The sequence below is a fragment of the Antedon mediterranea genome, chromosome 2 (assembly GCF_964355755.1).
Source record: "Antedon mediterranea chromosome 2, ecAntMedi1.1, whole genome shotgun sequence".
In the NCBI taxonomy this organism is placed as follows: domain Eukaryota; kingdom Metazoa; phylum Echinodermata; class Crinoidea; order Comatulida; family Antedonidae; genus Antedon; species Antedon mediterranea.
In genome coordinates this window covers 11,491,226-11,518,440 of record NC_092671.1, presented here as the reverse complement: position 1 = coordinate 11,518,440, position 27,215 = coordinate 11,491,226, and the positions used below count along the sequence as shown (strand labels likewise).

At 32.9% G+C, this 27,215-nt stretch overlaps 2 protein-coding genes across 4 annotated transcripts in view; both read right to left on the bottom strand.

Moving 5' to 3' along the window:
- Positions 1 to 4,452, bottom strand: LOC140039644 (alpha-N-acetylneuraminate alpha-2,8-sialyltransferase ST8SIA3-like). The gene is made up of 4 exons (XM_072085265.1): positions 3,748 to 4,452; positions 2,924 to 3,109; positions 1,747 to 2,307; positions 1 to 1,441 (listed from the first exon to the last, which is right to left on the bottom strand). Exons 1-4 carry the CDS (start codon positions 3,891 to 3,893, stop codon positions 1,150 to 1,152), a joined length of 1,185 nt encoding a protein of 394 aa, XP_071941366.1. The 5' UTR covers positions 3,894 to 4,452; the 3' UTR covers positions 1 to 1,149.
- Positions 4,453 to 6,019: 1,567 nt separating this feature from the next.
- Positions 6,020 to 27,215, bottom strand: part of LOC140040413 (WD repeat-containing protein 7-like) — a 29,792-nt gene continuing 8,596 nt past the window's right edge. The window contains exons 18-24 of one of the 3 annotated variants that reach the window (XM_072086321.1): positions 26,483 to 26,915; positions 26,022 to 26,208; positions 25,418 to 25,688; positions 24,257 to 24,439; positions 21,539 to 21,643; positions 15,287 to 15,479; positions 6,020 to 8,021 (exon numbers count right to left, since the gene is read on the bottom strand). In XM_072086321.1, coding sequence (XP_071942422.1) covers positions 15,291 to 15,479; positions 21,539 to 21,643; positions 24,257 to 24,439; positions 25,418 to 25,688; positions 26,022 to 26,208; positions 26,483 to 26,915 — 1,368 coding nt within the window. In that variant the 3' untranslated portion in view covers positions 6,020 to 8,021; positions 15,287 to 15,290. Of the gene's footprint in view, positions 8,022 to 15,286; positions 15,480 to 19,312; positions 19,430 to 21,538; positions 21,644 to 24,256; positions 24,440 to 25,417; positions 25,689 to 26,021; positions 26,209 to 26,482; positions 26,916 to 27,215 lie in introns of those variants that run through there. The other 2 variants (XM_072086322.1, XM_072086323.1) reach the window with 2 other exon arrangements.

Sequence of the window (27,215 nt, the reverse complement as noted above, 5' to 3'; positions counted from 1 at the left end):
ATTTTTCAGTCAGTCAATTAATGAGAGAAGGTCTATCTAAATAGTGTCGCACTCACCATACTGACAATATTATACTTGTGAATGGCTCTTTGATAAAATATGATATCCTGGTCTTTTGCAATAAATCACAGAGTTCTAATAAAACATTACAATAAAGACTGGTTTAATTACATGAAATGCTGAAATACAATCATGTTGTTATTCAAAACTAAATACATACTGTATGGGCATACTTGTATTTCTCAATAGCTACAGCTTTTGAGCAATCGACATCTGAAACTACAACATAGAAATAAAAACTATACATTAATTTTATTATAATAAAATTGTTTCAATTTCCTGAAAATATGTGTCATTTTGAAACCGATATTAAAAGATAACTATAATGGCATGGTGGTAAATTTAAAAAAAAAAACCCCAAAACAAAGTGGAAAGATAAAACAATTCGGAATGCTTAACCACCATAGTTAGATATTTTGTTAAATTGAAAAACAATACAAATATGTCTAAGAACTTTAAACACACAAAAGAAAAGTTTATGAAATATTATAAAAATAAAGAAAAGAAGATAAATAAAGATGACGTAGAGGAAACAATTTCACCATTGCTTTCCCAACTTCTTGGAAGCTCTCAAATGAGAACTCACCGGAACTCATCAGGACTACTGAAAAGGGCATCTACTCCTATACTTAAACCAAGAAAGTCTTATGTTTTAACATATTATTTTATGTTACATTAACAATTATTCGTCTTCTGACGAAACTTAACTTTTCTTTCTATACGCAGACGAAAATGGTGCTCGAGAGTCTAGAATGTTGTTTATAAATTAGTTTTATTTTTAGAAGGTTTGTAAAGAACCTAAACTATATATAAACAAGGAAACTAATTGTTTTGAGTAGTTTACATAATAATATAGAAGAGAAATCAATGGTACAAGGTCAATTAAGCAGAAATACATATAGGGCCTACACACTCATAAAATGATTACTTTTTATAGGCCTAAATTGTAAAAATATGTTTAGGCGTGATTGAATCATAATATTACAATTCTCAGAATCGTACTAAATGTACTGAACACGTAATATTACGTAATATGAAGTCTAGTAGGCACATAATCAAAAATTCAAAAATGACAGATCATGTGAATAATTACTTCGCAGAACATGTTTCAAGGTGTAACTTAATAGCGCCCTCTTTATGTAATTTAGTCAAATATGCAAATTCGTCAGGTAGCCGATGCACCTTCATATAACCAAAGTCATAATTCTCAGCAGTTCTATTCATTGACTGATAATAATGATATGGAATTTGTTTATTGCGAAATTCAGGGAATGGATAGAAACCATAGAGATGAAGTTCCTCACAGAGCAGACTTGATATCATGTACATTAGCAGACCAGTGCTTATTCGCTCTTCGTCAATATCTTTTGAAAACCAAAATCTAAACAATAATATAAATAACAATATTAGTAAGATGAACAAACCTTAAAGTGAAAAAAAGTGTGATGTGCACAAACATAATTAGCGACATAAAAAAACAATACAGATTAGTTTCAAATTAAGAAACCAGTTTTTCATATTCGAAATGGTAGAATTTGTTTCTGTGCATACGTATAATCCCAGTGTGCATCGTTCTTCATAATCGGGACTGAATTTGTCAATTTAACGTTCGTCCGTTAATTTAAATTTTCAACTAGGTTTATATTATCAGCATTGAAAAAAAGCCTCAATAACAATGAAACTCACTCTTCAATGTCCGGCAGAACATTGCCTGGAAATGCTAGCTGAACGTTGGTCAAATCGTCCTTGTTTTTTCCTAAGAAATCAATCAAAGTTCTTATTGTGGCAGAAACAGCGTGATCCGAAAACACAGGAACCCATAAAACAAAATTACCATATCCTATCAAATCATTCTTGAATTGTAATCTATCTTTCTCTGTTAATAAAGAGTTATAATTATTACGTAATATACTCGGGTTAAAGGTCACAACGTCAACTTTTGTTCCAACGTCTTTCTCGAACCCTTTCATTGTTGCAAAGTTGCATCTAACAACAAAGTCTGATTGGTCGATATTCTTTCCACAACCACTTTGTAGTAGGACACCACTGTTTCCAACCAAAGAACACTTTTTGTAGCGGTTCTTGCGGAATAGCTGCCGTTTGGGAAGTAAATCGTGCATACCTCCTGGTACCGATACTATCCTCTTTGATTTAGCGGAATAAAATCGCGCCAAATGTCCACTTGTGACGTCATCAGAAGTCATCGTTAATACTTTAAGCAAATTGAAGTACGACAACATTTCTTCTCTAAAAATATAAATAAAGCATCGATTAATATTACCATCTTTATTTCGTTAGTAAAATCACGTCATAAACGTGCAATGGCCATCCACTTGTGACGTCATCAGAAGTCATCGTTAAAACTTTAAGTAAATTGAAGTACGAGTGAGTGAGTGGCCGAGCGGTTAAGACAGTGGAACCGTAATTACGTAGCCATAACATCGGCAAGGGTTCGAGGCTCACTCGCTCCATGGTTCTGGTGGTAGAACGAGTCTTCTCGGATAAGGACTATAAACCGTAGGTCCAGTGTACACATCTAGCTCGTGTGCACTTTAAAGAACCTAGTACATCTTTCGAGACGAGTAGGGAGTTACCCCGGTGTATTAGTACATCACAGCCACTGATCACCAACTGGGCCCTCTGGGAGACCAGTCTTTGACTGAAGAGGTTACCCAGTATAAATATAAATTTCAATTCAATTCATCCAGATCATATCTGTCAGGGAGTTAAGAACTCCCTGTATCTGATATACTACATATACTGTACACTGTCTAGCAACAGAGACCGTGTATACTCGCCTAACATCCCACCAAAATATAGTTAAAAACTTTGTCAGACAATTTTGTTCCTATTACCCCCATACCTTTTACTAACTGCTGCTGTATGATTTGGTTGCCATGGATACGATATAACATCCTCGACATCTGCTTTAACTTCAGCAATTAACATGGAACCTTCTTCATCGAGTTCCTCGTTCACATCTTCTTTAAATTCTTTGGTATTAGTTATTTTTGGAATTAAAATTTGTTCACCTAGCAAAGTTCTAGATCTATAAGATATGAAGAAATATTTGTTTGATTGGCGACGGTAAAACTTACATCGGTTCTTCGGAGGAAATATTCCTTTCTGAACATTATACGAAACCATTAATATAATAATTACGATAGAGGCTACCAATTTAAAGGATAAATTAATTGTATAGTACAATTAGAATTAGGCCTAACTTAAAATTAACGATGCGATACAGTAGCATTCAGTAGGAATCAGTTTTATAGTCACCCCGGCCTAAATAAGTTATGTCCCATGGGCCGCACTTTAAATATATTATGATCAATAACAGTACCGGGAAAGGCGTTAAACCTGTCTCCTAAAAATCCGTTTTGTGGATTTCGGACAGCCTTGAAAAACTGCCACGAAACAAAAATGTATTAAATAAAGAAATAAACGTAGAGTTAGGCCTACACCAATGATATTAATAGTTAAGCCTACAAAAATAAAAAATAAAAATAAAATGAAGCTCTGTCTACACTATCAAACTTTATGTGAAGTGTGCTCATATATGGACATGATGATGATGATCACTACCATATTTGGGCATACCACTACCATATTTGGGCACATCACACTTTTTTTGTCAAGCTAGTTTGGTAGTGTAGACAAAGCTTAAGACATTAATGTTAAACATACTTAAGTGTTGATATAAAACCCATTGACGGGTCAACGCTCCGTAAATGTTCCTCAACTGTACCTATCCACGAGTGCATGTATGTCAATACAATACACATACACGTAGACATTGCCAGTAAGGCTAAATAACGTTCAAACGCACGCATCTTCCAAAAATGATCAAAATCAATAACATTCAAAGTGTTAATCGTTCCTGTTTCGTTAAAGCGTTGAAATTCCAGTTTAGTGAACTCGTCGTCATTTTATAACTTAATTGAGTAAGATCCAACTACATTGTATCATCTGTAATCAACACACGTACTTGGAGTATATTATCCTTTGTATTTGTAAGCTGTAATATCATGTAAAACAAGTTTCACATCCCAGTTTGAACTTCTTTATGCATGCGTAAAGTAATCGCATCGTCTGCCGGTGTTTTCTTTTTGTGACGTAGGATTAGTTGTCCAATGAATACAACCATTTCCTTTTCGCGTACCGAATTACCCTGGAGATGCCTAAAAGTAGCAGACGATTGACCGAACTTAAAACGGGTTCGAAAGTTAAGCCTACCTACAAAGCGCAGAAAACCTCCGAGGATTCTTGTCTTCTATCGAATCCGTTACAGTTTATGACGTACATTTAATAACTCTTTGCCTGATTTTCAGCCAATGGGAAAGTTGGAAAACTGACTGACAAAAGTTTGACTAAAGTCAAACACCAGGGAAGAGTGAAATTTCACGGTTTATAGAACCCGGATTGCGTTAGTGTGAATAGTTCCTAAACACTATATCGATTTTTCATGATTTTTATATAGCTACCTGGCTCAGTGTAAACGTATCGTTACCTCTTTTTTTTTTAACGTTACACAATTGTTTAGCTCCTTTTGGTGTAGGCCTACCATAAAATAAATTACGCGGTAGGCCTAAACTTTTACCAACTGATTCCAATAAATCATTTTTTTAAACGTTCGATCACGTACAATCGAAATTGATAATGCAACGAGTGTCAAAGGACTTTTGAATGGAATAAACAACCACGATCACGTTTCCTTTAAACATCAAGTTGAAGGTTGACCGCTGATTTCAGAGAGGCCTATTGTTTTTTTTATGATTATTTTATACAAAAACCTCTGTCTACATGATCAAACTAGTTTCACAAAAAGTGTGATGTGCCCAAATATGGTAGTGATATGATGTCATCGTGTCCATATATGGGCACATCACATTTTTTTTTCACATAAAGTTTGATAGTGTAGACAGAGCTAAAGACTAGATTAGTAGACGAATCTATAATGTTTGTCTAGTATCATATTCTGCAATACAGTGTCACACATGTATCGCATGGGCCTGTATAAATAGGCCATGCCTAACTCTAACCTTAACGTAATGGCGTCCATGTGACACATGTGGCACTAGCATTTGTCTATGACATACTGGACTATAAATTTGGAGATACAGTACATAGAATTGGGAGTTTGACAAGACATATTTTATTATCTCCAAAAGAAGAAATTTCAGGAGCTTGTAAAACATCAAGATTCATATAAAAAATATAATAGAACAGAATAAAAAAAAAGCAGCCGATGGGATTGTGGACTCATACCAATCATAAATAGAAGAGAATGATTGTATCTTTCATTCCCGTTGGGATCTGAACTTAACATATCACTGACTGGTCATCGTGTTTATTTTTTAAATTTAGTCGTTTTTAAAAACAATGATTTGACTTTCGGGTATAACTTTGCAAACCATGGGAATTATGAATAGATACTTGATTCTCTCTCGGGCTTTTGTTAGGTCTTTAAATAAGAACTGTCTGTCCACACAAGCAGGTTCAGTCAACCCGCCTGTCACTATTAAACACGTTTATACCAATGATGGTTTTCAGACGTTAAAAGGCAAACAAAAGTATAATGTTATGGAAGGCAAACATCGCCAAAAATACAATTCAAATACTAACAACGTACAATTGCTAAGACGCGACGTACTTTATGCTAAACACGTTAAAAGACAAAAAAGTATAATGTTATGGAATTCAAGTATCGCCAAAAATACAATTAAAAACCTTAACGTCAATTTGCGCATGATGGTGTAAGTCAATTTCGAAAAAAAAAATGGAATATCAAGTAAAGTGCTTTGATTTAGGATGTGGGGGAGGTTTCCTGGGGCAATCAAATTGCGAAAGCAATGTTTCAAACATCGTAGAAAAGTATCAACTATTAAAGCAATGTATGTATGTGATTGTTATTGAAAGTAGATATGATAAACACAACATGATACCAATAATTCTGACGTTATGTTTTCATATTTTCTTTATTGCACCGGCATTTATATTTATTGTTTATACCTAAATTCATTTATTCTTACACATTAATTGTACATCTACCACAATTAATACACGTCATATTTCCTTCTTTTTTTTATAACATTATACAACATTTAAATAAATACTATTATCATTGTTATGCTTTTAACAACTGAAACTAACTTACATGCAGTTAAAGATGTATTGTCCCTTTGTCAAATTCCAAAAAAATTAAAATAAAAAGATTTCGAAAAAAAGTGGGTCATTTTGAAGTATCATAATAGTTATTAACTTTCACCAAAAAAAATTAGTCGAAAAAAAAATCATTTAACTGAAATACAGACGTTTTTTGGTTCAAAAAATAACTTTGACTTCCAGTCAAAGTTTTCGATCAAAACATATCTTATAATGCAATGCGCTTATTTGGCTACTCTGTATCATAACCATAAAACTTCCTCGCGATCTGTGTGAAAACACACTTCTCAACCGTGACGAGTTGTAAACAATACTAATTAGCATCATGCATAATGTATACTCATGGTTTAAAATCTTTGTTTACTTTTGCTCGCGACTATTTTCCAGACGAAATGTAATCAAATTAATTTAGCTGATAATTACGTAAAATTGTTGTTTTTGGCTCGAATTTTCGACTTAAAGTAAATAACTTTAATATTACTTTGATATGGCCAATACAAATTTATTATATTTTGACTTTAATTTTTTTGTGTTTCAAGGGACAATACATCTTTAAGTATAGACTTAATTCGTAGATTTAATAGTAAGATTGTTAATACATTAGTTTACTTTTAGTCCCTGACCAACTTTCTATTTTTTTTCAAAAACATTACTGTACTATCCAATGAGCTTCAATAGATTGGCTTTAAACCAAACATAGTGACTCACTATGATTCTTGACTTGTAGTATACACTCTAGTAGTTATAGTATATCTATGATATTTTTGGTATTTTTTTCTGAAACCAACATTGGAGCCAATAATCTTATAGATTTAAGTGAAAACACAGATTATATGTATAAAAAGAAACAAAGTTGAAAGCTTGTAGTTGGAATGGTGAGTTCATAATTTTGAACTTGAGTTCATTAAACGATTTAGTACATTAAGAAAAAAATGTTCCATGAAACACATATATGAACCAATTACAATCAATTAGGAATCCAATATATCATTTTTTCTTCTCCAGTAACTTGCCTTTGCATGTATTAACATTAACACCATTCCTTAAATATGTGTATCTGTATTATGTATAACTTTCATAGTATTGGACTAAATTCAACAATTAAAGAAAGGAAATAAGAAAGAATATAACCATATTCAATAAATCCATTAAATAGTGCATAGAAACGTTCTGTATTTCTTTTAATATCGCAACTTTATATTTTACTTTGGAATCAGATAGTTCTATTATCATCATTATTCTCCTATATAAATAAGCATATTTTTGGCCCACTAAGACTTTCAGTATGAGGCTCACAAAGTGACGAGAACATCAAGTTTGGTATTCTATGTTGTTTATAAATAAACTTTGTGTATCTGAACATACTGATTTTTACATGTTTTTAGAAGACAATACGAAATATCAAACTAGTTAATCAACAATATCAGATTGTGTCTTACTGTAAAGTGTTTAGGTAGTAGACAGGCGATGGTAGTGTCACTGCTATGAGTATAGTAAATACAGTGCATTGAGATAGTAGCATACATTTGATTTAGGAGTTGGATGAACAATGAATCTAAATTGACGAAATACAGTTCTGAATAGCTCCGAAACAAAACAGTGTTGCTGTTAATTTACTGCAGTGCGCCACTAGTGTCACTACATACCTGTTAATGTAGTGTTACTTAAGTGGGACACTAGTGTCGCAGCGTAAGTAGTGTTACTGCAGAAGGAAAGCGTTGCTGCATTGAGACAGTAATTCCCAATATATGTCAACTTAATCAACATCTGACACATGTCAATCATTCATAGCATTTCTATAAGAAAATAACATCATGACAAATATGATTATTACCAGACAACATGTGAAAAGTTTCTCATGATCTGATATACTACATAGTACTTTTTCTAGTACTTTATAGCTAAGTGATTAATAGGAGGATGTCAAAATAATAAATAAAACATTTGGTGTATTCCATTGCATATTTTTACTCAAAAGAAAATCTGTCATTCAAGTATTATATTATTCTTATTTGAATGTTGGTGGCTGAGTGGTCTTGAGTGGACTTGACTATCATACAGAAAGGCACAGGTTCAACTCCCAAGAAGAATGACTCCCTGTCCACTCAGCTGTAATTGAACACCTGGTTGAAAGATACTAGGGAGGATATAAGGCTGTGTGGAAATGGCCACCCTACCACATAATGCCAATGCTTAGATGATTTGTTTCTGAATTGGTATAAACTATTGTTATGCTGTGTTGTCTATTAAGTTCAGTATAGGGATGCTGAAATACAATGACTTCATATTCAAAGACTTTTTCAGTGTGCCAAGAAAAAGGTTACCGTACCTTTATATCATGCGGAGGTTAATCAATTATATTACCCCATGGGTTAAATCATACAGGTTATCTCTCATATTTTAAATTAAATTTTATATCTAACAAGCTGTGTTGCAATTCTGCAGGCTTAATTTCCAGCAGGCACCAATATGGTTAACTTAATATTAAGTTTTATAAAGAAGGATGAGATATTAAGATCATCAGTAATTTGAAATACAGCTGGTATTGTCCAAAGTGTATCATATTTCATAAAAAGTTAATAGGCTGAACTAACAGGCATAAACATGTACTGCAGATCCTGGTGATAGGATATGTTACATTTTTATTTGTCATGCTGACTTGGTTGGACATATCACAGCTCCACATGCATGCACATGTTTGGATGTAAAGAAACTAGTTGAGGAAAACTGTATGTATGGGAAAATTGAAAATGTTCTGCAAATAAATGAATAAGCATAATTTAAATAATAAAATTAAGATTTCTGTTAAAAAAAGATAAGACATAGGCTAATAAGTTATTATTAAAAAATTTGTAATTATTCTTTCTCTCCTTATTTTGCTTTAACCTTTTACATTTTTTCCTGAATATTATTTAAAAAATAACAATTTATCTTTTCAATTTGATTTATGAATAACTTGATTGATTAATATAAATCATTTAACGATAACATTTTAGTGATTCATTTATATAAATTGTGGTAAATTAACTACCATATCTGTATTTTGATAATCACATATTTGCCTTAGTATCATCAATTTTGATTTAATTTATTTTAAACAGTGTTAATACAATAGTGATAAAAAAAACTTTTCACACTATACTGTAGCCTACTCTTGCTGAACTCAGTCACAAAAGTCGATTTGGATTTTAGAAAGAGAGCATATTGACAGGCCTGAAAATTGTAACTTTAAAGAGTCGCCCACATGTGACAAAGAAACTCTCAAAGGATAGTCTTTGAATAAATACATTAGTATTTTGTACCACTGTACGACGACAAACGTACGTGACAACGGTATTTATTTTGTGACGGAAGTTAAAAGATAGTAAGTGTGTCATCAATAAGCTTTGTTCATGATTTATATGGCAATAAAGAAATCTTTAGTTTCTGCAATATCATGGCGAGTTGATGGAGTAAAAAAAGTGAATTTGTAGTTAACAACTTAAGCGATATTGATATGACAAAAGTTGAATATTGTATATTTGCATTATGGGTATATATCTTCATTCAGTAAGCTTTATCTACAATATGAATATAATTCAAACAGGCAATGAATTTGAGACTATAAAAAGAAATTGCCCAATTACTACTGTACAGTGCTATATGTCTGAAGCCAACAGACGTAAGAATCAAAAGATAAGCATTACTTCGCAAATATTGCTTCCGATTTAATGAAGAAATTGCCTTCTCCCAGTAACCTTTTTAGTGTGGGTTCGAATGCCTTTAAAAATTACTATAATAGCAAAATCAAACATGTTTCTGGTTTTTCTCTCGAAGAAATTGATGAGAGCCTTATCGAAGAGGAATTGAGAAATCTCAACCCATCTAAAAGTGTAGGCCTTGATCAGATTCCTGCAAAATTTCTTAGAGACGGAGCTCCTAATATTAAAATACCAATAACACATATAATTAACCTCTCCATTAAATACGAACGTATTCCCTCGGATTTTAAACTCGCAAAAGTCACGCCCCTTCATAAAAAGAATTCCAGAACTGAGGCTAACAATTACAGACCTATAAGCATTCTCTCCTCAGTTTCAAAAATTCTGGAGAAGGTGGTATATATACAAGTTTCCGATTACCTTGAAAGGAATCAACTTATCTACGATCATCAATCCGGTTTTCGTAGATCATTTTCTACCGACACATGTCTTATCCATCTTAGAGATCACCTTAGAGTTCAAATGTCAAATGGTTTATTTACGGGTATGGTTTTACTCGATGTCCAAAAGGCCTTTGACTCGGTCAATCATGATATTTTGTGTAAAAAACTTAAGTATCTAGGATGCCGGTCTATCGGTTGGTTTCAAGCGTACCTGTCTGGGCGAAATCAGATTGTCGATATTAAAGGTACCAAATCGAACTCTATTGAGATTGGATGTGGAGTCCCCCAGGGTAGCCTTTTGGGTCCTCTCTTGTTTCTTATTTACGTGAATGACCTACCATCTAGTATCGAAAGTGATTGTAAAGTTGTTTTGTACGCTGACGATTGTGCAATTTTTTTACTCCCATAAAGATCCAATCGCAATCCAATCTAAACTCCAAAACAATCTCGTATCATGCAATAATTGGCTGATCGACAATCAACTTTCGCTTCATATGGGTAAGACCGAATGCATCCTGTTTGGTTCTAAACGTAGATTAAGCAAAGTAAACGAATTCTATATTGATTGCTTTGGAACGACTATAAATGGATCAAAATCTATCAAATATCTAGGTATTGAGATTGACCAAAATGTATCAGGTGACGTCATTGCCCGCTCTGTTATAAACAAAGCAAACGGCAGACTGAAATTTCTGTACCGACAATCATCATTTCTTAATTCACATTGTCGCAAAATTCTTAGTTTTGCTTTAATCCAACCGATGTTCGATTATTCGGTTTGCTCATGGTCTTCTACGGTAAATAAAAATTTAAAATCAAAATTACAAACGACTCAAAACAAAATGGTTCGTTTTATAAAAAAGTTAGGTCCCCGATCTCATGTTGGTCAATCTCAGCTAAACGACGTTGGTATGTTAAAAGTCCAAGACCGTGTCGAATTTCTTAGAGTCTGTCATGTTTTTAAAATATTTAATCATTGTTGTCCACCTTATTTATGCAATCGTTTTATTAGAATTTCAGACAGTCATAATTACAATACTAGGGGATGCAATTTTAATTTTAGAATCCCAACTATCAAGCCAATGGCACATGTGACCTTTTTTTACAATGCTATTAAAGAATGGAATAATTTACCAATTAACATTAAGGAATCACAAACTGTTTGTTGTTTTAAAAGTAAAGTTAAAAAGTATCTACAGGAACGTTCACTAGCTCTAGAAACTATTTAATTAGCGCTTCTTCTTTTTTCGATTGTCCTTTTTGCTGTTTTTTGTAATTTTTATTGTTGCTTTGTTTGTCTTTTTTGCTGTTCTCTCAAAGGACCTCATTGGAAACAAGTCCGTAGAGGACTTTTATGAGTTATCCTTGGCATCCTTGTTTTATATTGGTCTTTTTATATTTGCCAATTTTAATTGTATGTCTGTGATATTTTATGTACTGATGCCGAAATAAATCAAATCAAATCAAATCATGTGGCAAGACAAGCTTTAAGACAAATCAAAGAATCAAGTAAACCTAAAAAAAATTTATATTTCTCCACCAAAAAAGATTTCTATTCAATAGTGTATGTATACAGTATTAGGCAGATTCTGTAATACAGCGTCACATATGCATCACGTGGGAAGTCTGTATCTAACCATGACAACATAATACACGCATGTGATACATGTGACACTGTATACAGAATTTATCTATGAGACTGGACCAAATATTCCATATGTGATTATACATTACAAAAATGTAGATACTTCTTATCTCAAAATTGATACATTTTATTTACATTGATTGAATAAGAAATATGTTCAAAATGAGTATTACTTACAGTTGAGTACATGATTAGGGTAGATATTAACCAATTTACAAACAGATAATATCTTTATTAATTTCATAACAACATTTCTAACAGTAATCTTTCACTTTTTGTTAACTTTAAAGTTGAGTTCCAGGATGCAACACAGACTTTGAAGTTTCTTCTCAGGGTCAAGGATTATGCTAACGTATGTAATCTAATTTTATGCAAAATATTAATGCATTATCTGAGTGATTCAAATGTTTGATTTATGTTATGAACCTTCCCATTCCAACCCATACAAATCCTTATAATTGGCCATATAATTTTAGGTACATGATTAGGCTAGCCTTACAAATTGTTAATTTATCTCAGAGTAGGGAAAAACATCGGACAAATATACTTTGTAGTACTGTAGTTATAACAGTATCCTACTAAAAAATGTTACAAATTTCTTTGTAAAAAAAAAACCTTATTAACTATAAACTGCAGAATATTATCAATATACTTTATAACAACTCAAATTTAAGTGGAAATAAGTCACAAAATATTATCAATATACTTTATATCAATTCAAATTTAAGTGGAAATAAGTCACAAAATATTATCAATATACTTTATATCAACTCAAATTTAAGTGGAAATAAGTTACAAAATATTATCAATATACTTTAAATCAACTCAAATTTAAGTGGAAATAAGTCACAAAATATTATCAACTTTTCAGTCTGAAAAACATTGTCTCGTTCTTCAAAAAAGTACTTTGAAAGTCTGGAGTTCGAATGTGCAAAATAATTCATAATGTAATTCAAAATATGAGTGACTTTAAATGTCAAGTACTTCACATTCCAGTGTTAGTCTCAAAGGTGCTATTCATTTCAAGTCCTATTGCAGACTTTTCATGTGATTTTTGTAGGCATTCAAATAAAAAAATCACATAGCAATTTGTAAAATATCGAAGACCCAGGAGGTAAGATACAGCCAGAGACCAAATTGTATAATTATCCTGTTGTTCATACAAATTAAAGTCCTGAGGGAACTATTAATACCCATATTTTCAATTGGGTGTTTTTGACGTCATTATTTAACTTCCTACACAAATTCAAAAACATTGTGTATTCTTCTACTTTAGACATTGTTCTTTTAGTAAACAATTTCTATATTATATATACAGTATATATATATATAAAGCTCTGCTAATTTTTCTGGCTGTTTACTTTATCGTTTTGATTTAGCTTTTTAGCATTTTTTTCAGTAATTTGCCTTTGGATTTATATATATTCTTTATTTGGTCCAATATAAAAATACATTAGAAATTCCTCTTATATACACTGCAGAGATAATAACAATATACGTACATGCAGAAAACAGTCAATATAGAAAATCACTAATAAAATATCAAACATTTTCTATAAAGGCTAATTTAGTCTAATTTTGGAAGGGTATAAAAAAGAATTAAAATTTAATACACAATGTGGATGAAAAGAATATTTGTTATATCAGAAACTAACAACTAATAATGGCATTTGTCTGATTATAAATATTGTCTAAAAACTAAAGAAATAAATAAACCATTATATAGTACTTTTCATTCCAGTGTGTATATTATCTCAAAATAAATAAATTACAAATTTAAACTGAAAATTAATTCAATTACTGTCTAGCCAATTAATTAAATAGTCTACGTATTGATATAGCCCAGCTGAGAATGTCTTGGCATATATATAAGAAATGATGTAATGCATACCAAAATAAGTTTAAGAAAATTGATAATATCAATCGTACGTCAGACAGTCTAATTTTAGAAATTAAACTTAGATGATCTTGTCAATTATCAATTAATAGATAGGACAGTGTGGATGTTGAAAAAATTGTTTGATGGTTTCTACCATGAAAAAACCAACATAGGCCTAAATGCTATGTGCAAAATATATTAAACAAGACTTTGAAACAGTCATACACAAAAAGGACAGCAACTATTTGACATTGCTGTACTGTTTAACTTGTTGAGTATGATATGAAACAAATAATGAAATAAGTAATATTTGTGACTCATTTGTCATCACTGAACACATGCAGAGCTGGCTAGACTCCCACATTTATCTTATTTAATAGTATCTGGTATGGCACTGTGTATTCTAGGTTGTTCATTCCACTGACAGAGCATAATATTAAGGGAGATGATTGTTTTAATTCCTCTATGATTAAAAGGTTGATACTACAAGAAGGGAAGGGGCTAGGTGTCGGTATGAAAGAAGAAGGAGCATTAATATTGATGGTTCCTTGAAGTGTAAAGGTGGTTTACCTGGATGAGATCTGCAAGGGGCATGGGGGGGGGGGGGGAGGTCATCAGATCGCTCATTATAATATGTGCAAGGAAGCAGAGTCTAGCCAAAACACCAAAACACACAAAACAAATGAAAACAATTAAGCTAGGCTTTTAGCTTGCTGTCAGATTGTCTCTAGAGTATTGATGTGAGGAAGTGAAGTGACATAGATGTCTGCAAGTAGTTACCTGATGCTTAAAACGAATCAGACATTTAGCTAACAGGGACAAGATTGCTAATTAAAACTGGGGGTGGTAAAAAGGTCGTTAAGAATCCTTTCAAAATATAGTAACTAACCATTTTTAATTTCAACATATCCTCCAAGAGTAACTCCTCACAGGCAGGATTTACTTATCATCAACTGTAAAGGCTAAAAAACGAGCGGTAACGGAAATAAAAATTAGAATAGAATCTATGTTATTCCTTATGACCATTTACACAAAACGTGGAGCGGAAGGGCGGTTTCCGCTAAGGATATGTCCTATGTGAGACAAACTACCCGGTTTCCATGTAAATTGGCATTAACTGTTTGTAAGTTTATAAAGAAAAAGAATTAAAAATGCAGTTGTTGATTGTTGTTGTATTTTTAAAATGTAAAAAAGCATTTTTCAAGCAGTTAGAAACAGACATATAAATCAGGGGTTACGAAAAAAATTAGTATGGCATGTAAATCAGTAGTTTTTGCAGGCTGGCAGTGGATCAAAACTATGCTGATTTTTATATTGTCAGCTATAATCATGTTTGGAAATAATACAAAAAATCTGTATGTATGTATTCTCTTACTAATATAAAACTACTTACCAACTCAGACATGGAATCTATATTCTTTTCCATCAGTGTTATTGAGAACAACGGTCTTGGACTGGCTCCAGTGAAGACGTACTAGTTTTAACAGATTCGGCGACATTGTTCCCGATGTGATTGACTTGGTGTTATAACACTTAATACACTTTGTAGATGAGCTCAGCATTCCTCCAAGTAACGATGACCCAGTCTGTAAAGGAAAGAGGAATATATTGATTTGTAAAAATAAAAGTTGTATATTTTACAAAATGAAATTTGATGTGAACAATATTTAAGCTCTGTCTACACTCAAACTTTATGGGACAAAAAATGTGCCCATATATAGATATGATGTCATATCAATACCATATTTCACTATATTTGGGCACATCATTTTTTTTGTCAAACTAGTTTGATAGTGTAGACAGAGCGTTATACACTTTACATTAATTTGGTACAGTAGATTAGTTTTTTTTCCAAAAATGTAGACCATTATTGCGATAAGGGTTTTATAATTCATTTGTGATAATAATTTTCAGTAAAGGTATTACTATATTTTAGTTATAGTTTTAAATCTTGGCCATATAAGTATGGATTCAACTGATTGTTATTATTCATCATTTAAACATTTAGGTGTTTATATTGATTTCCTGACACACTGTATGGTGCCACCAAGTCTTAACAGTGCAAATAATTCATTTATAAATCAATCAATTTAACACAACATTTTTACAGGTGTGATGTGGACGAGCACACATATGATGAGTGAAATCAGGATTGTGAATGTCAATAGAAGTGGATGTAATATTATTATGAAACACAATACTTTCTTTGTATCCCTTTAAAAAATACAATTTAAATTATTGTAGAAAGATTCAATGAATGTAAGATACTAATAAATCATATGCACTCAACAATCTTTCCATCAAAAATGCAAAGAAAAAAAGATTTAAAACTGCATTCCTGCCAACCATGCCAAAATGAAATATACTGAATGCTATAGTATTAAAATTCTTCAATTAAAATACTTTATATTGCACACAAAAGCAAAAAACAATTTTAGGTAATGAATATTTTCAATATTATTCCAGTAGAACACCTATTAAGTGTGGTTCCCACTAGCGACGCAACGCAAGGACGTAACGCAACGCAAGTGAATTGACCAATTGCTAACTGTCTTTAATTTCGCTTGTCATTGGTTAAAACGCTTGCGTTGCGTTTACGTCCTTGCGTTACGTTCTAGTGGGAACCAAGCTTCAGGGTGAAACTAAACAGGGGCTGACTGTAGTGATAAAACATATATTGCCCTTTGTGTGTGTCCCTTTAATTGGAGTGTACCCTGAATAGGATTGTACCCTGAATAGGAGTGTACCCTGAATAGGAGTGTCCCCTCAATAGAAATGTCCCTGAAGAGGAGTGTCCACTGAATAGGAGTGTCCCTCAATAGGAGTGTCCACTGAATAGGAGTGTCCCCTAAATAGAAATGTCCCTGAAGAGGAGTGTCCACTGAATAGGAGTGTTCCTCAATAGGAGTGTCCACTGAATAGGAGTGTCCCCTCAATAGAAATGTCCCTGAAGAGGAGTGTCCACTGAATAGGAGTGTTCCTCAATAGGAGTGTCCACTGAATAGGAGTGTCCCCTCAATAGAAATGTCCCTGAAGAGGAGTGTCCACTGAATAGGAGTGTTCCTCAATAGGAGTGTCCACTGAATAGGAGTGTACCCTGAATAGGAGTGTCCCTCAATAGGAGTGTCCACTGAATAGGAGTGTCCACTGAATAGGAGTGTCCCTTTATTAGGAGTGTACCCTGAATAGCAGTGTCCCCTCAAAAGGAGTGTCCCTTTATTAGGAGTGTACCCTGAATAGCAGTGTCCCCTCAATAGGAGTGTCCCTTTATTAGGAGTGTACCCTGAATAGCAGTGTCCCCTCAATAGGAGTGTCCCTTTATTAGGAGTGTCCCCTGAATAGCAGTGTCCCCTCAATAGGAGTGTCCCTTTATTAGGAGTGTACCCTGAATAGCAGTGTCCCCTCAATAGGAGTGTCCCTTTATTAGGAGTGTACCCTGAATAGCAGTGTCCCCTCAATAGGAGTGTCCCTTTATTAGGAGTGTACCCTGAATAGGAGTGTCCCCTCAATAGGAGTGTCCCTTTATTAGGAGTGTACCCTGAATAGCAGTGTCCCCTCAATAGGAGTGTCCCTTTATTAGGAGTGTACCCTGAATAGCAGTGTCCCCTCAATAGGAGTGTCCCTTTATTAGGAGTGTACCCTGAATAGGAGTGTCCCTTTATTAGGAGTGTACCCTGAATAGCAGTGTCCCCTCAATAGGAGTGTCCCTTTATTAGGACTGTACCCTGAATAGGAGTGTCCCCTCAATAGGAGTGTCCCTTTATTAGGAGTGTACCCTGAATAGCAGTGTCCCCTCAATAGGAGTGTCCCTTTATTAGGAGTGTACCCTGAATAGCAGTGTCCCCTCAATAGGAGTGTCCCTTTATTAGGAGTGTACCCTGAATAGGAGTGTCCCCTCAATAGGAGTGTCCCTTTATTAGGAGTGTACCCTGAATAGGAGTGTCCCCTCAATAGGAGTGTCCCTTTATTAGGAGTGTACCCTGAATAGGAGTGTCCCCTCAATAGGAGTGTCCCTTTATTAGGAGTGTCCCCAAAGAGGGGTTCTACTGTAATACTACTCTATAATGTGACATACATTTGATATACAAATCATAACCTAAAGAATTTGTAATTATCAATATTTAAACTGTATAAAATGAAAAAGATTATAAAAGGTATCTTAATTTAATCTTAAAAATAAATACAATATATAATATTATTCAGATATTCTTTTATGCAAATAAATATAAAAAAGCTATGCATATAGAGATTATCTATTCTACTATACCTGAAGCTTTATTCCAAAGATGAAGATGAAAAAATGAGAAAAAACACAATGAATTGTAGTGAAAATGTAGATAGTAAAGTTACAATACAGAGTATAAAACAAAATGTGGAAATGTTTAAAGTTATAAAATACAGGTAAGCCTACCCTAGGCAGAGGAAGAGCAGGAGAGAAAGAAAGGACACCTGGAGAACCAAAGAGTGATAGACTTGTAGTACCAATTGTCTGCAAAGAATATTTTGCTTTGAAGTCGATCAAGAATATAGAAATATAGAATTGTGATTTAAAGTAATTAAATTTAAAAAAACATTATTGCACTTTTTTAAAAATTTTTAGTACAATATTTATATATATTTTTTTTTAATAAAAAAAAAAAGTAACTTAATGAGTAAAGGGATACGAGGTGAAATCATAATTGATATTTTTTTTCTAAACGATGGTGTATTGTGTTTGTTCAGTTTTGTTTTGAACTATAGTTTTTATTTATCTTTTGTTTTTTTAAGTTCTCTGTTTGATAGTTTTTAAAAATCAAAACACAAATTACTTTGAACAGTCTCTTTTGAAATAATTAGAAATAAGAAAACGACTATAAATAAATAATTACTCTTTCAAGTTATTAAAAATTAAAAATACTGTTTTATTAATATTATTAGCAATAATATTATACACCACAATTTAATAACAAGTATTCAAAAATTAAAACAGCAATGAAAATGAGTAACTAACAAATACAACAATTCATTTGTTATACTGTAGTAGAAAAATATACTGTTTATGGCCATAATAAAAATATAATTTTTAATAAAAGTTAGAACAGACACAAATGTCAACACATAAACAAAATTAATTGATAATATTTTTTGTTAACAATTATGCAATGCCTTAAATATATTATAATGATCATAAAAAATGGGAAGTAAGAAATAATTCAAAATTAAATATTTTTATATTTTGGGTTTTGTAAAAAAAAAAAAAATTAATAATAAACTATAAATTTTACTAAACTGACTATTACAAATTATTATTGACTATATTATTAATATTATTATAAATTAAAAAATACTTTTGTAAACCCGAAAAATTAAAATGAATGTCCCCATTCAAATCATGCTGGATCATGCAAAAGTAAAAATGAAATGGAATTAAAAATGGAATGGATTGTTAAGGGAGTCATGCCTGGGAGTTAGTAGAACACGCTGAGTCTATGATATTCACCAGGGCTTCAGCAGGCACAGAGAATAAACCACCTAGGCCTAGCTGGCTGTAAATAAACTGAAATGAAGTGAAAAATGAACAGTTTTGATGGAGAATGAAACAAAAGCAAAAGAAGCTATATTGTTTATTAATCATCAGTTGTAATATTTCTATCTTTAGATGATAATAAGATAATATACATACATTAATTTTATTTATTATTTTATACCCCAAAACTATTTATTGTAGTGGGGTGCAGGACTGGTTGCACCTACCTTTTAAAACTAGGTACACAAGTCATACAAAAAAACAAAAGAATGGGGACTGAATTGAGTTTCAGGGGAACTCATTACACCAGGCAGGTTGAAACTTTATGCCTGCCCACATTCACGTTGGGCAGGCATAATTTAAGACTCCTGACACAGCCAAAAAAATGCAAGCCAAGTGACCCTAGCAGCACTTATGTTTACACGATACTTTCATCCTCAACCTCTGGTATTATAAATATTTCACCCACACAAATGTATTTATAGCTATTAATATTATAGAAGTTTTTATGTTTTACCCTTTTGGTTAATAAAGAACAAAAGGAAAATGATGAGAACTTTATGAAGCATAAATTATAATGTTAACCAATAATGAAATGAGAGAGAAAAACATGCTTGATTATTGTTAAAATTTAAAATAAATTGTGTTTACTGCTTGTTTCTTTGTCATTTAAGAAACCCATAATTAGACAGGACAGACCATGACATGTCCTTCATGTATTGACAGCCAATGGCTACTGAATTCATTTCAATATGTGTGGTTTTCTTCTATTGACTGTCACTCAAACATGGCCAATGTCATTCATTTGTCTTGTTAAATTTTGACTGATTAAAAACTATAGAGAAATAGTTAAATATAGGTATACAACTTACAGGGAAAAACTGAATATTGCAATAGTTAAATAGGAAATAAAAACTGTTTAATGCACTTGATGGTGCTGCAGTACTAGAAGGTTGCTTTGAACTTATATATCTAATACATGCAATTGCACTATTTTATTAACTGTAAAAATGATAAGCACAGTGTAATGCTCTTAGAAATAGAAATAGGTAAGGATAGTGGATTCGAAACATCCTGCAGTATTGAGCCTTCTGACAGCGATTCATCCCATACTGGAGTATAGTGAGAGATTACAAAGAAGGTACTGTAGGAGAGTTAATATTGGGAGTTTGATGCTAGGTATGAGCCTGTTTCCATCAGAAGACATGATACTCCAAGATGTTTATTGTTTCTAGACCCGTTACTGTACTATAAACCAACCCACAGGAAAGAAAACTCCCAAACACTTTTAATACAAGGTGCCTATTTCTTTTTTTCTATAATAAAATCCATTTGTTATTGAATTTTGTTTTTTGCTTATCGATATATGCATGTGGAAACTACAGGTTTCCCACAATACTATAGAGTAAAATAATAAAAGCACACACAACTCAAAAACAAGGGATACACTTGGGAAGCAGGTAGGGCAGATTCTGGATGGGAAAAATAAGAATGAAAGCTGTACTGGGAAACTTGGAAAAAATAAGGAAGTTTTTCATTACAGGTGACTAAAGTGCATGATGATCCTGTTATAGAATTAGGTCAAATAGGTATAGAAAATAAAACAAGCAAAACAAAATTATGTGTCGTCATAAGGATCAATTTATAGAAGAGAAACTGAAAGTCATGTACGTAGTAGGGTGGTACAGCTCTGATTAATCAAGATGAAACACTTGGATTGGTCTACGTGGCTATATACACTAGAACTATTTGTGCATGCTCAGAATCCTAAATAATTAAATCCTAAAATTGGGATTATCCAATTAAGTTTGTGAGCATGGACATGTGTGTTAATGATTGTAAAAATAAAATCATTTTTAGGATTTGAAATATTATTTCAAAATAAACATAAATAAACTACTTGGAAATATCTAATGAATTCATATTAAATATGAAATTAAAAAGATGCTTTTGAAAACATAAAAAAAGTGTATAAATTAAAGCACAAAACTTAAATAAATTAATCTATCGGATTTGTTTTGGTTTCTCTCAATTATAGTAAATAGCTTTATGGAATTCCCATTAGATCAATAATAACAAACACTGTATTTTACACATGTGCTAAGCTATGACATGACATTAGTCTCTTTGAAGTCTTACCTGCCAAATGCAAAGCTTTGCATCACCAAACGAGTATGAAGCTAAGTACTTGCCGTCTGGAGAGAAGGCTAGGCAGGTGACTGCAGTTGAATGTCCTGATATTTGCTGCAAATCCAAACAATCATTTTTATTTAATATTTAATATAATAAAAAATAATATTTAAAAATGAAATTCATGGATTAAAAACTTAAATAAATAACTATATAATTTGTTTTTAGCCAATTAGATCCTAGATCAGCAACATGTAAATATACCCTTGTATTGTATATAGATGGAGAAGAAGTATTTTGCAAGATCTGCATCTATTTTCAAGATAAGAATAGTTCAGTGACAGTAATTAAATACTATAAACTGTTAAAAACTGTAACTGTAAATAGAAAGACAGAATACTGTTGTGAATGTTTATCTGGTCTTCTTCTTATTGAATCCACTATTGTGGTGGTGTTAGGACTAGTTCGCTGAGGTAGGGCAAAGTCATGGTATTTCTAGCTTGACTATACACTACATTAACTTATCCAATATGGAGGCTCCTAATTTGACCCGCCGCTATTTTTAGATGGTCTCCCATCCGGAACGCAACCGGGCCTAACATTGCTTAACTTCGGTGATCTGATGAGAACCGGTGTTTCAACGCAGTATATGTTGATCTAGTCATCAATAACATCTCAAGAGAGTCATATTAATATATGTATGTTGCATTTCATATTTAATTTATGTATAGAGTTTCAATTTTAAAAACTGTTATAAAATATGTGACATGACAGAGGCAGGTTATAACTATGACATTTCAGAGACTTGCCGCCACAGAAGCAATCTTTAAATCCAGTGTACATTTTAGAATGACCTCGGAATTACAGAAGCCTAAGAATTACAAATATGTCCCAAAGCTAATATGGTACACTAAGGCGCTAATGCTTATACAGTATATAAGCCTTGTTACTTAATAAGTAGAACGTTAGTCATTCTGACCTTGCATATGGGGATTTTCAGACCCCCAAGGGGTGATAGGAAGGCCCTCGGGAATAATACAGCTTAGTGGAGGAAATGTTACGCACTTGATAAGTCGCACGTTTCAATGCTACAGTTTGTGTACTTTAGGGTGGCTAGGAATTTTGAGAAAACCTAAACATGTATTGGAAAGGGAGGAAAATTATACATTAAGGTTTATGGAAGTCAAAAATAATTAACTTGACCAATCTCTTAAGTGTTTTAATATTATATTACAATCATGAAATAATAGAAACCCTAAATGTATCAATTATGATATTCTTGAGATATCTTAAATCAAATGAATCATTAATTTCAAACAAGGGGATGAAAAAACATTAAAGCCCCATTCCCTACGTTTTTTAGATCTAATTTAAGATCACAAACTATATTTAATGTAAAAATAATACTATATGGTCCTATTGCGATAACTTTTTTCGTCTTTAAACGGTTAAAAATGTGAAAAATAAGTCGATTCTAATAATTATAGCGGCCCGCTATAAATCCCAAAATGCATTGCGCGCGGATTGATATTTTTGTTTTTCACCTGTAATTCGCCCACTTTTCGATCGATCGTGAGGCCAAAACAAATGGAAGACTCCTAACTTTTCAGCGAAAATACCGGGTTTTCCCCAATTTGTATCAACGGAGTCTGGCAAAAATAGAAAGACAATTAATGCAGCAACTATACAACGTCAGGCTAGGTATATAGGTAGCGTACGATGTTCGTACGTTACCGATGTTTACCAGCTAGGCCTACAAAACTAAGCCTAGCTAGGCTAGGCCTAAGACCGTCCACGAGAGGTCGATCGCCGCGAGCTACTTAGGTAGTGCATTGTTTCTCACTTTTTATCATAATTTACCATAAAACGTACATTTAAGACAAGGAATGACATGGTTTAATGTTTTTAAAGTGATATATATGTATTATTTTCCAAAAAACGTCCAAAATTGCAGGGAAGGGGTCTTTAATAATTGTGAAAGTGTTTCAACATGTCATTAACTTGCTAAATACCAGATATATTCAGTAGCATATAACCTCTTGATTTACTTTCAAATCAGAAAGAGCATTTTAAAGATAATGTTTATCAAGTTAAATCACATTAAATAAAACTAGCATATGGAAGTTGTAATAAACATGTATTAATAACCAAATATGATACCATACCATGATGTATGTTAAAAATAGGTAAATGCAATGAAATATATAAAAGACATTGATTTATACAAGCTTAAGCTCTGTCTGCATTATTATCAAACTAGTTTGACAAAAACCAGTGTGATGTGCCCAAATATGGTAGTGATCATCATCATGTCCATATATGGGCACGTCACATAACGTTTGATAGTGCAGACAGAGCTTTAGGATGAGTTTAAAGAGAGGTTGGCAAGAAGATAAAACGAGGCTATAGAGAGACCTTTGAAAATACATGAAGGGTAGTAAGCCTTACAGTTTAAACTGAGTGTAAATCTTTTAGGCTGGGTGACACCCACAAGTTTATTTATTTGCTACGACTGAAAAGGTCAAATGGCAACATTTTTCAACAACACCTGATCCTATGGCATGGAGATCAGACAACTGATCTTTTTGTTTCACCCAGACTACTAAAAATAGATATTACTTTTGCTTTTAATGTTGCTAACAAAGGGAACTTGTAATTGAATAAATCTGATACCAATCCTATGCATACTTTCAATTTATAAATAATGATCAGTTGTAATCAACTCACGTGCGATTTAGATGTTTTTGAGTCGTACAAAGCTATGGACCCGACCTTAGCACCGACAGCAATGCGTCTTGAGTGGCGGCAGTAACTAACTGTGTTAAATCGGCAAACGGCCGGAAACACTTCTTTCAATCCTTTCACTTTTAGTTGAGCTGAATCCAAACAATGGACAATTATATCCATTACCTAAAAGATATATGTACAGTATTTTTTAAAAGACAACATAATGTTATTTAATTCCTTTTATTAAACTCAGGTTTGGTAAAATTAAACACATAATGTGTAAAAGAGCTCATAAAAATATAATGAACATTTCTGGTATAAAAGTAGAACCCCATTAAGGGGACAAGATATAAAAAAAATATATGTGTCTTTTATTGCCAGAAAACAGGAATAGTAGATACTTCTAATTCCAGTTTAACCCCTTTACAAATAAGAGTAAAAAAAACATACAGTACATTAAATAAAAATGTTTGCTCTTGAAAGTGTCCATATAATAGGGCTGTCCTCTGAATACTGGTTGACTGTAGTGTTATAAACAGGTGCATCAAAACATCCCTTAATAGTGTTGTCCCAAAGGAGGGGTCTATTGTATTTGGAATCAACACATACTAAATAGCAAATTAATTTGAAATCTATTTTTGTTAGGCCTAAGTAAATTGCATTCCATTTAAATACTTTATGATGGTCACAATTTTCATTGGAGGCACTTAGTGTCTACGGTAAAGTGAAAATACCCAAAGCGAAACTATTTACTCGTAAAGGTATTCACAAGGGAGATCAACATGACAGATCAGCCCATTACAGAAAAATAAAATGCATATCAAATCTATGATTGCATCATAATTTAATTAAATCAACCCTTATAAATATTCTTTTTTTGTATTGCAAAGTGAAGTGAATTTGAGGTCAATTAAAATCAAAGTCATTCATAATAATATTGATTATTACAAATTGAAATAGGGATATATTGGAAACAAAGTAGGTAGGCTTATATTTAAAGATGGGCTTATATTTAAGGGTGTGCTTATATTTAAGGTGAGCTTACATTTAAGAGTGAGCCTGCTGGGGATGGGGGGAATGTTGGGCCTTACAGCTCATGGTTACATCTATACAGTATGGCATATACACACAATTTATAGATAGCATAAGTATATTGTTTACCTCAATCATGTGTTCAGCTACGTCATTTTGCATCTTATCAATAAGAAGTTCAACAATACGAAGAATCTCTGCTTTAGCCCTAACTAAAGGGCTACACTGAAGCTGAGCTACAGGTGTCTGAGCCATATTCACCTGAGCCACATATCGAGCTACCTCCTTGGCCATGGTAGTAATGAACGCTGCTGGCCTAGCAGTTGCGATGAGTGACAATGCATGATGTGAACTACGGCAACTGTCAGCAGCAGGAGTGATTGGTAGACCACTTGTCATACTGAATAAATTAAATATTTATAGAAAAAGATATTCTTAAGACTTGTCTACACTATAAAACTTTATGTGACAAAAAATGTGCCCATATATGGACATGATAATGTCATATCACTACCATACTTGACCATATAACTACCATATTTGGGAACATCACACTTTAAGTAGAAAAAGACTAGATTATCGCAAATAAAAACCACGATAAATTAAATAAACTATATTTCCTGAGATATGGTTTGAACCAGACAACATAAGAGGTTGTCACAGTTCACCGCACTAAACAACTACAAATACCAATGAAACTGCTTGTTTTATGTTTTAACTTGGATCTTCATACCTGACTGAGAATAGACTGGTGTTACTACAGAGCTCCAGTAATCCAAGTAGAACGGCTGATACGTCCATATATGGTTCCCAGACCGTGAATCCTCTTCCAATCAGATCAATAGCGGCTCGACGGATTGGGGTATGAGCTGGTAGCCGGGGGCTGGGTGGTTCCAAGAGTAGAAATGACAATGCCTTGGCTATAATAAAACAAGAGGTAAAGAAAATGAATTGAATAAGTGAAACATTATTTATAAATACAAAGAAATGTATATATGTGTATAATATGCTCATATAAAGCCTTGTCTAAACTATCAAACTTTATGCGACACAAAAATGTAATGTGGCCATAATATGTTTATGATGTCATATTTCACAAGCATATTTAAGCATATCACTACCATATTTGGGCAACTCACACTTTTTTGTCACATAAGGTTTGATAGTGTAGACAGAACAAAACAGTTTTTATACCAGTATGTCTAGCTAGAGAATGATCATTTAGTCCGAAGCCTTCTTGAATTGGTCTACGAGACTGCAAGTTTGCTTTTTGATGAGGCTGTATCTCTGCTCCAAATTCAGCCCCGATGACTCCAAGCATAACAATAGCTGTAGCCTGCTTTCGTCTGGATTCAAACGACGATGATATTCTTTTAATAGGAACCTCCCCGCACAGGATTTCATCCTCCAAGTCGGTTTCACTGTCGTTACTTATGTTGTCCGGGTGATAGTCTGGTGATTGCGGTGGTCTAGAAGAGCTAGGTGTACTTTGCACGGAGGTCAAACTCTCTCCTGGGTCAACATAGTTTGGAAGATATGGCGCCCATGTGTCGATGACATTTGACCTACCATCAGAACCGATCCTACGGAGTTCAGCTAGTAAAAGGGCTTGTGCTGCTTCACGCACCTGTAAAGGTAAACAGAAACACGAATTCCAAATAGTATCTATCTATAGACCTTTTGTTGGTATATAAAGTATGTTAAGCTAATTAAGTGTATTTCAATACAACAGTCCACATTGATGAGTAAAATAAGATAAGCTATTTATGTTGTTTATAACAATTTGATACACAAAATCACAGTAAAACACAATACAACGATGTACATTAAAAAAAAATAACATACAGTTTCAAATTATCTTTAAAATGTTTGTTCTTTACAGTTTCACAGAAATGTATGCAATAACTTTATCTATGTAAACAGTAAA